This window comes from Schistocerca gregaria, chromosome 2 (genome assembly GCF_023897955.1).
Source record: "Schistocerca gregaria isolate iqSchGreg1 chromosome 2, iqSchGreg1.2, whole genome shotgun sequence".
In the NCBI taxonomy this organism is placed as follows: Eukaryota; Metazoa; Arthropoda; class Insecta; order Orthoptera; family Acrididae; genus Schistocerca; species Schistocerca gregaria.
The window spans coordinates 132,424,607-132,436,991 of record NC_064921.1 but is presented as its reverse complement, the minus strand read 5'-3'; the positions used below and the strand labels follow the sequence as shown (position 1 = coordinate 132,436,991).

The 12,385-nt window shown below is 41.1% G+C and overlaps 1 protein-coding gene across 1 annotated transcript in view; it reads right to left on the bottom strand.

Moving 5' to 3' along the window:
• Positions 1 to 433: 433 nt before the first annotated feature.
• LOC126335674 (gastrin/cholecystokinin type B receptor-like) overlaps positions 434 to 12,385 on the bottom strand; it is a 595,933-nt gene continuing 583,981 nt past the window's right edge. Inside the window, exon 5 of the mRNA XM_049999131.1 lies at positions 434 to 3,590. Within this exon, the coding sequence (XP_049855088.1) occupies positions 3,468 to 3,590 (123 nt within the window). The 3' untranslated portion in view covers positions 434 to 3,467. The remainder of the gene's footprint in view (positions 3,591 to 12,385) is intronic.

The following is a 12,385-nucleotide window of genomic DNA, read 5'->3' as shown; positions in this document are numbered from 1 at the left end:
CAATCACACTGGAATTATAACTCTGGGGCGATTTATCAGACTTGAACCGAATGCATAGCAACTGCTTCTCTAAAAACATCAAAAATGTATCACATCAATCATCTCAAAGATACATAAATTTGAAGTAGTATCGGGAATTCCCCAAAATATAGCTAGCACTCACATTATGATGAACAACAGCAATTATCCTCTGAGGCGTACTACACACAGAAGTACATACATCCTGAAATTCCCAGGAAATAAATTAATGATTCCATTCATATAGAATGCCACTGATTTTGTAGATTTCTTTATGGATGGAATTTTTAGTACTTAACACTGGTTACAAATGAAAAATTGTAAATTTTCTATTATTCTAAAACGAATATATATATATATATATATATATATATATATATATATATATATATATATATATATATCACACATTAACTAATTGATTATATGTACAACTGCCTTTTTTTGAAGAAGAACTCAAAATGAGAATCTCACTGAAATTTGGTAGATGTTTGCAAGAAGAGACACTGAGATGACAGAACTATGAATTTGGTGTCAAGTGTATAACATGACTGATGTGTCAATCAACTGATTATGTTCTCTTAAGATACAAAAAATATATCAAACGTTTGGACGGTTTACTGAGATCCTACAAAAGTTGAAGAAATGGCATGAGAATAGTTACAGACAGTAATAAAATCATAAATTTTGTTTCTGAATTATTCAGTATCTCATCTAAGGGCAATGTACTAGAAGTGAAAGTATATTATACTCTCTAAACCACATATATGTTTCTTTTCGAAATCAAGAGAGAATAAATAATATAAAACTACTGTAAACGTCATTGAGCGTAATAGTTTCTGAAACAAATCTGTTGTGCTAGAATTAGGAAAGCTGTCATGCAGATATTTGATAAGAAACATATTTAGTGTGAATTAGCAACACTGTTTAGGTTTGTGGCCAACGGAAAATGTGACTCCTGATATGTTCTACAGTTTCTGTGAATGGGTTATGAACAAAATTATAGATCACGAATGTACATATAAAGAAGCAGCGTCGTATTAATTCACCTGTTTCCATACGCATCTGAGAAAACGTAAGAATATGCACCTGTTAACGAAACTAAATATGACATTGAATTAAAAAGTGCCTCACCATCTTCTAATGAGGAAAACACTTGTCCAACGTGTCTTGTGATTGTAGAATTATCACACAGCTACAAAAAACAATAAAAAATGAAAGAGTTGGTAAAAAGATTGCAGCTACCTTTTGTTAATGTATGTGGTGCTTAATTTTTTTTTTATATCAAATGAGTGAATCAGTTAACCAGCCATAATCATGATCTTTCTGAAATTGCAGAAAGTTTTGTTAATATGTTGAAGGGCTTGTGTACTTTGTAATTACATCTGTAGTTTCTATACAAGTAGGCTATTACTCCATATGAATATTTCTGATGTTTGAAAAAGGCTTCATAAATTATATAAAATACTTAAGTCACAGTTTTAAGGAAAATATATATATTTTCGTTACTAGAAACTCTCTGTCGCCTTACAGTCAATAGTAGGTGAAGATGGAGATGCTTGTGTAGACCGTAAGAACCGTTTAATCACTCAGGAAATATTTTTTGCATACTAGTACCATGACATTGCAGAATGACTAAAAGGGTGATGCGAATAACCGAAATTATTGAATTTCCTGCAGTAAATATCAACACTGACATATATAAATGCTAAACTTGACACATTGATTGCTGCAGTGTGGCTTCCAGGTGAGAAATGAACTGCAGGCCTTAAGTGACTGCGTAAGATGCAAATCAAAATACCACACGATAAACTCTAAGATTGTTCTGGAGAGATAAATATGCCTTTCATATGTTTACTAAACACCCAACAATAATACAGCTTCTCATAGCTGTTGAACAGCTTACTACATGATTAATTATTATCTTTAAGTGTCAGCAGAGAAATTACAGTTATGTACACATAATTATAATCAGCACACAACATGTCAGGTACATCGCAAACACAGCTCTATGAATATGACAACATATGTTCAGCTATACACATAAGAATACTTGAGGTAGTACCTACAATGATCCCAGTCTGTGGTAGGTTTTTCTGTCCACAATAGTTTCATTTACCATTAGAATAACTGTTATGTGAATCTATTTAGCCAATAAGCAAGAGCATTACGAAACATACAACATCTTCTTTCTTTCTTGATGATACATCGTTAAGAAGAGAGACACATCGAAACCCCTATCACTTAAAAAGAGGAGGAACATGATATTTGAAAAAAATTAAATTAAAGAACATTTACACTGCATGCCACACTCAGGCTAGTGATAACGTCTTTGGGAGTGCGTTAGAGTAGATATTGCTTCTGTACATCGTCTTGTATCAAAGTATTCCTCTGACTGACTGCAGAATCGTTATTTAAAGTTTCCAGTAAATGGACTTATCTAAACCAGTCTCTTTCGGTAGAACAAAACACCTGTGAGGTAGTGACACACGTCAAAGGTGAATCTGTACGTTAGGATGCCCAAGACTTTCCCTTGTCAGTTTGTAATAACCAGTTGTCTAGGCAAACATTTTGTACCCTCGAGCCAAAGTAAACCATTCCCATCTTTCGTAATGTCATTTTAGGATCCACTCTGTAGGTTACGAGACCCTTAGCATTAATTATAGTGATGTTCATCAGTAACAAATTTACTATAGTTTTCATTTTTGTCCCACGGTTTTTTCATAGCAATGGTCGGGAATAGCAGGAAATGTGCTATTAACCTACATTAAGCTCATGGTTTCGTCGAACGTGGTCAATAATGGGGGCGGTACAGTAACAGGAGTCGAGTCTCTTTCACTACACGTCTCGTTGCACACGCTAGCAGTCATTCAAAAGACAACAGCCCTCACATAAGGGTTGTGTGTCACATTCAACATTTATCCATTGCCAACAGCAGCTTCCCCAATGGCAACGTCCGCTACTACTGGAAGCTCAGTAGTAGTGGATAGTTCTCCAATGACAGTTACAGTTCCACCAAATGTAGTGTCCACTTCTAATGGTCGTTCCACGGAACAAGCCACCAAACCACTCACATCTGAAGGACCTCTACTGGGAAATTCTGATGGAACTGGGATGTCTCCAGAATTCGCTGCCCCTCCTCTGACGCCTGGAGTTTCTCTATGGGCACTGTCCTCCCCAGCGGTTGAAATGACTCCCAAGATTGACTGCCCTCCATTGGAGCCCACGGAATTTCCAAAGCACTCAGTAGCCATAGCGCAATTCTCAGTGGAAAGCCGACTAGTGCTGTCGTCTGGGGGTGGGGAGATTCCCTCCTGCGCTCCTACTTGGGCCGGACCCTGGCTGTCTGGGCTGTGGTGGTTGTGGTGCTGCTGGACGTGGTGGTGATGGTGGCGGTGGCGCCGGCGACGGTGCTGCCGAGCGGCGGCCGCCGCCGCATACTCCAACTCTCAGCAGCGCTCGCGCCTGTTCAGCTCCTCCATGTAGGCCGACAGCTCGTCCTCCAGAGCGCCGTGCTCCACGTCACGCAGGCTACTATTGCTCACGTTGTTGCTGTTGTTGCTCAGGCTCACCTGCAAAGTATACGTGTTTTTCAGGAATATATCTGTATGAATTGTACAGGATGTTTAACAATTGCTGTTACAGGCTTCTATGGTTCTATGGGTTATCGATGGTGCTTAGTATACGGAGCTTTGAGAAGTAACCCATGACTCGTACCCAGCCGTTCCATTTCCTATAAGTAGCCTTTCCTTACAAGGGAACCTCCCCATCGCTCCCCCCTCAGATTTAGTTATAAGTTGGTACTATGGTTAGTCCTTGAAAAACTGAACACAGATAAATCGAGAACACAGGAATTTGTGTGGAACTATGAAAGAAATACGCAAAATATACAAACTGAGTATTCCATGCGCAAGATAGGCAACATCAAGGAAAATTTGAGTTCAGGAATGTCGTGGTCCCGTGGTTAGCGTGAACAGCTGCGGAGCGATAGGTTCTTGGTTCAAGTCTTCCCTCGAGTGAAAAGTTTACTTTGTTTATCTTTGCCAAGTTATGATTTGTCCATTCGTTCACTGACGTCTCTGTTGACTGTAATAAGTTTAGTGTCTGTGTTTTGCGACCGTACCGAAAAACCGTGCGATTAGTAGACGAAAGGCGTGCCCCTCAAATGGGAACTGAAAACATTTGATCGCAAGGTCATAGGTCAACGGACTCCTCCACAGGAAAACAGGTCTGATATATTCTATACAACACTGGTGACGGCATGTGCGTCACATGACAGAAATATGTTGTTGACCCACCTAACTTGTACATTTGGCGAATGGGTAAAAAGATTCTTCTACCTTGCCCGATTTAGGTTTTCTTGTGGACGTGATAATCACTCCCAAAAAAGTGATGAAAACATAAAAGTTTGTCACATAAACTGCAACAAATGAATGCAACAGTTTCACAGTCACACAGTTTTCCCTGTACTCTGTCAAAACATATGTTTTTAACGTTTTCAAATTTTTCCGTGTGTAGACCGTCAAATCCTGCATAAGTCCAAGCAAATCTGAACCTGTCCTGGAGTATTGGAGAGCGAAGTTGATTATGTGTGAGTGCCTGAACTTTGATAATTGACACACGGTCATGTAAACAATACTGCTCTGCAGCTTCGCAAATTAATAGAACCATTTCACAAAGTATTTCACTTGCCGAAAACGAAACACATCTAACGGTTGTACAAGAGGTGTACAACCTGGAGGAATGGTAATCACGTCTACTCCCACACTAAAATTGGACAATGCCTGATCCTTTTGTCCTGTATAGACTGTATAAAAATTAAATTTTTCACTTGAGGGAAGCCTTGAACCCACGACCTCCGCCCTCGCAGTTGCCCACGCTGACCACGGGACCACGGCGCTTCTAAGCTTATAGTATCCTTGATGTTGCTTATCCTGCTCATGGACTACTCCGTTTATATATTATTTATTTTTTTCATAGCTCCACACAACTTCTTCATGTTTTCTCGACTGATCTGTGTTCAGTTTTTCAAGGCCTATCCACTGTGCCACCTTATAACTAAATCTGAGGGGGGTGCGAAGGGGAGGTTCCCTTGTTAGAAGTTATCTACGCTGGATGCGCAGCAGTGTGTTTGAGAGCATCTCCCAAGAGGACAGAACCTGTCGGCCTGTGAAGCTTGAAGGCACTAGCACTCTCCAGTTTCGGCCTCAGATCTGGAAGACTCATCCCTGGGTGAGCGTGGTGTACTGTGCCGGTGCCGAACCACAAGAGAAAGTAGCCGTGTAGTCTGGAGGGTTTCCACCTGTAACATGGGATAGGTTAGGTAGCACGACCGGTCGCAAGCTGTAGTTGGATGCAGTGGTACACTGGTAGCAGACGCGTACAGGGCCCACGTATACTAACCCTGGCCGGTGTAAGAAGCAAGTGGTTTGGTGACACCCTTAGGAACATCTGCCCACAACGTTTGTGTTTTCTGGGAAAGACGACCGTGAACGTACGAGATATTATGTCTCCGTCTTCATTTAAAACTTCTGGTCTGATAAACTGTGGTCGATGTATAAACCTCTCTCCTGACGTTAGTCTCCGACTGTCGCAGACATCCTACGAGGTAAAGCGGCGAACTGCGAAGAGCACTGGAGGAATCGCTGATTATATAGGCAGTGCAAAGGGCAGCACTGTCCATCACGTGGCGTCGGCTATAAGATTCTCTGGCAATGACAACATTCTCCATTGAAAGTAATCAATAGTCACGCTTGTGGTGCAACGCTAACATCCAAGTTTTATCCAATTTAACACCTTCGTCTTTTCTGTTAAAACTATTATGGTGTTTATCAATCTCGATAGCCTCTCTATACATGCGTGCATCATAATGCGAGTTTTCAGATATGACGCTCGCCTCGCTGAATTTTATTTCTTGATCATCTTCCTACCGGCTGGTGTGACAGAGCGGTTCTAGGCTCTTCAGTCTCGAACCGCGCGACCGCTGCGGTCGCAAGTTCGAATCCTGCCTCGGTCATGGATATGTTAGGTTTAAGTGGTTCTAAATTCTAGGGGACTGATGACCTCAGGTGTTAAGTCCCATAGTGCTCAAAGCCATTTGAACCATCACCTTCCTGGTAAATATGTTCCTGGTAAATATGTTATCCCTGAGACCCAGGCGGCAATGCCTCTTATGTTGAACTAGACGGGTGTCACACTTCTCTTTGTGGTACCGATATAAACCTGTCCACAACAACCAGGAATTTTATATACCCCCGGTGTAGTCAAAGGGTATTGTGCATCTTTTGTCGATCTTAAATATTATTTTATTTTCCTGGTGGGTCTGAAAAGTTTCCATCCCGTACTTGCTTAAAACATTCCCAATGCGATCTGTGACCTTATTAATGAACAGAAGAAAAGTCTTGCCGTTTGGCGACTGTTGTTCGACGTTGCTCCTGATTCTCTGCCTAGAGCGAAGTGCTCTGTCCATATCCTTGCTAGTATAGACACTTTTCACGAAAGTTGACCGTAGATGTTCAATGTCATCATTTAAGTAAACAGGTTCACAAATTTTGTAAGCCCTGTCAACCAAGATTATCATTACACCTCTCTTTTGTCTAGGGTGATGGTCTGAATCTTTATGCAGATAACGATCAGTATGTGTTTGCCTTTCTATACACCTTATGGCCCATCGTTCCGTCCCGTCGTTTAATCACACTTTATTACTCTTTGTCTCCATAGTAAAACTGAATTTTCGGATTAATACTGCTTAAATGTCTCAGAAAGTATGCAACTCATTTGCTCCGTGTTTCCATACTACGAACGTGTCATCGACGTAGCGATAACATTGGGCTGGTCTCTTACTGGCAGTCTGCTAAACCCGTTGACCAGAAGTCTCCTTAAACGAGTTAACCACAGCTGGACTAAGAGGACTGCCCATAGCCACACCATCAATCTGTTCATAAAATTCACTATTATATTGAAAGTAGGTTGTCGTGAGGCATTGTCGGAATAATGCCATAATATCGGTAGGAAAAATATCCGCTATGCGTAAGACTGCTTCGTTTTCCGAAATCATCGTAAGTAACGACACAATATCAAAACTGACGATATTATCCGGGCCCACGCTCTTTTCATTTAACTTGTCAGTGAAATGAGCTGAATTTTTAATATGACTGTCCGTCCCACCAACAGAAGGTTGCATCAATGAGGCAAGGTGTCTAGCTATCTCGTGTGTTGGTCAACCTATAGCCTATCAGGCCGGAAGATATAAAAAAAGACAATACCGGACGTGAAAGCCTACATTGTATGATTTTTTTTCTCCGTGTTTCAACACGTTTAGTCTAGGATTTTCCAAATATTCTTGGCCATCCTTGTGTGAGAGCGAAAGTCTGAGAACTGAAATTTTCTGTCGCCTTGTAGGCAGCTAAAATGTTTTAGGAAATAAATTATTTGTATTATGCGTAAATACGAGTTTTAATTTATTCTACCTTTATTGGAAATTTTTCGGGTTCCTTCCAAAGTGTTTAAGATTATTGTTGCTACTAAAATTATAAGTTCTGACGGTCTTCGGTAGCCAATTCTTCTTAGGTGCAAATGGCTCTGAGCACTATGGGACCTAACTTCTGAGGTCATCAGTGCCCCAGAACTTAGAACTACTTAAACCTAACTAACCTATGGACGTCACAAACATCCATGCCCAAGGCAGGATTCGAACCTGCGACCGTAGCGGTCGCGCGGTTCCAGACTGTAGCGCCTAGAACTGCTCGGCCATTCCGGCCGGCAATTCTTCTTTATGGCATTCACAAATTTCTTAGATCATAACCGACAATTAACTGCCCTACTTGAACTGTAGATTATTATTTTATTCTTTTTTAGCCTACATTAAACTCATTTGCTTCCTTTTATTGGCATAATTATCACATTGTACAATTCTTTGTACTGCCAGTGTTTCTGGCTGTTTTCATTTTGTCAATCATTGGGGCTTAAGAATCACCAGTGATATTGCCTGATACTCACATAAAATTGTTGTGTGCAATCTAATGAGAACCAGTGGCTGCGCCAACACTTAGACGGAAATTGTGTGGGACGGCACCTCCAGTGCTTGTGGACAGTGCCGACCTGCTGTGCCAGCATATTCTAAGGGATCTGGCTGGCTCCTTCAGCAGCTTTGTTTTACTGCATATTTTTGGCTGCTACTGGTGTCATTTGGACGTGACATTATACAACTGCAGTCCTGGCCTAAGTAAATAAAGGCGAATGATGTTCATTTTACCGCCTGGTATTTCCACCCCTAGCTCTTCCCGACATTCCTTTGAGTACCGTTTGGATGCAAAATAAGTTTCAAGATTGCATTATTTTCATATGTCTAGCTACACAGTGCCTACAAGTGAAGACAATTAGCTCTGACTTGTTTCCTTTACAGGAGTCTGCACCATGGGCAACGTATCGAGCACCCATCGTCGGGTTCTCTTTCACGTGACGAAGGGAGTGGTCTTCAAATTCGTCAGTGCGACGCGTTCATCGATCACCGGGCTCAAACATCCTAGCCGCGAACGTACGAGTTTCTCGCAGCCATTGTTATACTCTGTCGAAAAATAGTACGTGATGTCACAATTACAACGGGGACTAAGTGCATCATGTCATAATTACAACGGGGACTAACGACGGCGCCCGCCTTTCAGTTGTTGTGCCTACTGCAGCGTCTGCCCCTACCACCTGCGCCGTTGGTATCCCACATGATGAAATAGAAATGTTGGATGCCTTCATCACAGCGAGTCAAACCAAAGCCGATGTTTACGGTACGACCGAAGCCGATGCAGGAGACGATATCGCAGCCTCGTGTCTCAGCAAACGGCCACCTGCGTCCGAGCACCGAGTATTGACCGCGGTGACAGAGATCACGATCAACGAGCGGATTATTGCCCTACTCACGTGGTCGAAAATAGTCCCAGAAGATACATCCGTCAACCGGCCTCATAAGCCGGTGCATCTGCCATCCCGGCCGCAGTATCCACGCACTTCTATTGCAGGTAATCCCGGATCTCCAGGAGTTGTAGATTCGCAATGTGGCTCTAAGAGGGTCGTGTAACGGTGGTCTGGGCTCCCTGGTCAGTTCTGTGACTGTGCCCATCAGTCTCTAGGAGTTTCGTTTCCGTCATTTCTTTGGCAGAATTTCTCGATCGAAAGATTTGTGAGGAAAACATTTTATTTTGTTGGTCTTCTTCTGTAATTTCCGAAGTGGAATCTATACTTAATTTTTTGCTTAAATCGCGTTTTGTTTCGACTACTGCGTTCACATATATCAATTTTCTTGTTTATTGGTTTTTCCCAATGAAAACAGATTGAGGAATATCATTTAACGCTTTGTCTCTTCTACCGCAGATATAGCACCTACAGTGACGCGGGAGATTTGAAAGTGATACATGATAAAATATATGTAGTATCCAAACCGTACATTTCCTTATCAGACAATTATATACTAAGTCCTCTCCTCATCCACTGCAAGTCTGAAATATTAACTACGGAACACCCTCTATAACAGAAGCTTGTAACACTGTTATGAGAGAATGGCAATAGTATACAGTGTAGAAACACGTTAGGCTTGTGAAGCAATACATTTACACCCGTAAGATTTATGTATACTGCCGCTGAAATATCATGAATTCAAAGTTATTAACATAATCATCTCATTGAAGAATAGGACATTTACAGTCTAGTAATACCTACTTTTGGAACCACTCCTCCACGAAAGCTTTTGACATCTCACATTTCTAAAGGATCCTCCAGTTCCTACACTGCCATTCTTTGTCACTGCTTCTTCATGTACAGATCGCACAGTGAGGGAAATTAGGGAAAGATCAGTGTGGATAATTTCTTCTTTTGGGTTATCAGTAGTCGAATTTTATGTGAGCCAATATGCATTAGTCTCCTGCTCCAACGTCTTTATCTCGGGATAGTACTTAGTTACATCCCCTCCTGTGCTAAATTCATCATCTCAGAGTATCATTTAATAAGACTCACTACGGACATTGCTTTGCTCAGTGAAAGTTGTCCTGATGAATGTAATGAAGTGTATAATGAGTACAGAGTATGGACTAAGAGGAAATAGATCGAACAAACGCGAAATTAATGAGGAGTAGCAGAAAACATCAAAATTAGAGACTACTTAGTAACCTAACTGCATGAATTCTGTTCACTTGGAACTAAAGTAAATGGTAAATGGTGGTGTGTTACACATTTTCTTGGAGGGAGGGAGTAAGAGGGAGAACTGTAGAATGGGGAAACAGAAGTTTCAAGGGAACTGACAGCTTGGAGGACGCTGGTGTCATATAAGAAAACAAAGCAAGTACATGTAGGCAAAATAAACTCTATAAATTCCTATTAGTTCTATAGAAATTACATATAATTACACGTACCTTTTACAAGGCCTGCTGCAGTCGCATCATAACATTTACGACGTCAGACATGTATTAAGCTCGTAAAAGCTATCAGACGTATTTTCTCCGATAATTCGGCAGCTATTTGCTACTTCGTTTCCATTGTAGTGTATAACTATTGCATTACATTCACACTCAAAAAATTGAATAATCGTACTTGTGGTAACGTATTAGAATGAAATTTTCACTCTACAGTAGAGCGTGCGCTGATATGAAACTTCCCGGCAGATGAAAACTGTGTGCCGGACCGAGACTCGAACTCGTGACCTTTGCCGTCCGTGAGCAAGTGCTCTACCGACTGAGCTACCCAAACACAACTCACGCCCTGTGGTGATGTGTTGAACTTGTACCCGAAACACTATTCTTTAATGGCCATTTCCTACTTAAAGTATGTATAGGACCATATTTTGTTACGTGGTGTTTGTTGTGTGCAACGCAAAGGACTTGGAACACAAGCTGAACGAAAAAGAGTTTCTTGAAAAGAGTCTGTAAAATGATTTGTAAAATGAACACCAATAGTTGTAAGGTAAGAGTAACGGAGAGTAGTAATTTAAAGTCATGTGATTCAGAAGGCATTAGACTAGGATATGAGACACTAAAATTGTAGAACGATTTTACTGTTTGGGTTACAAAATCACTATCAAAAGCCTGCATACGTAATGCAGGTTGACGATGGGGTAGGAGGGAGTTTTATTAATCGAGAAATATTTAAACGTCAAACAGACGTTTACGTGTCAGAAAGTCTTTCCTGAAAAACATTGTACGGAATGCAGCCTTTTATGGACTTGGCGATAGTTGCTGTGGACAAAGAACAGAAAGTTTTGACATTTGATACTAAAAATAAATGCTGAAAATCAGATGGGTATATCGAATAACTAACGATGGGATACAAAAGCTAACTGAGGAGAAAGGGAATTACTGGCACAACTCCACTGAAAGATAGGATTGACAGATAGGACATGTTTCGCCACTTTTATGCCATCTTTAGTGCTTACTTTTATTCTGGACTGTAAAACGAATTATGGTTTAGAAATAAATAGTGGAACAGAAAATAGGCCTAAAATGTTATTTCTGTCATGACTTATTTCTTAGTTTTATAGAATGTCATGTACTGTACAACCTTCACAACGTTATTAAATAGCAAGCTGTTTACAAGTACACGGCGCGATCATAAACGTTGTGTTTTGTAACGTTCTAAATTTTATTGGACTACCTTCCCACATTCTGTATCATCCCACGTCATTGGTTTGTGACTAGCAGCAGCTGGGCTAAGCAATTATAGTCCCAAGTGCACGCTGCCATTAACACAAAAGTACTAACACCGCCTTTGAATTGTTGCCATGATCTGTAAATATGGACGGCTGATGAATGATTTCATATTGTGTTCCGCGATGGTTTGCGTTTTTGCACTAACCCATAAAACCATAATCGGTTAGTATGCAGGCGACCAGGCGATAGGTCCAGTTCCTCCAACATTTTTGGTGAGACACAGCTGTGTTACCCCTGGCATCATGGTGTGGCAAGACACTAGATTGAATTCTGATCAGAATAGTAATGATTCAGGGAGGTTTGACTACTCTGCTTTATATCACACACGTAGTGTGCTCCTCTTATGCAACAGTATCGCGGGGCCATTTTTTAACAGGGTATTGTTCCTCCACATATGGCACATGTATGTATGATCAGTATGTGCTATGTTGAGGTTCTCCCACGGCCAACAAGACCCCCAGATCCTCGGCAGAATATGTGTTTGACCAGTTCAGATGTCAAGTATGCCCAGTGCCAATATCTAGGATATCAAGGACAGTTGTGCAACAGTTGTGCACCAGATTCCCTTAGGACGAATACAAGTTTTTGCGATCTCATTCCCTACCGAACCGGTGCATGCATCCTAGCCAGAAGAGGTGAATATCATATTGATAATTGAGTCCTTATTGCCAAGTTAATTG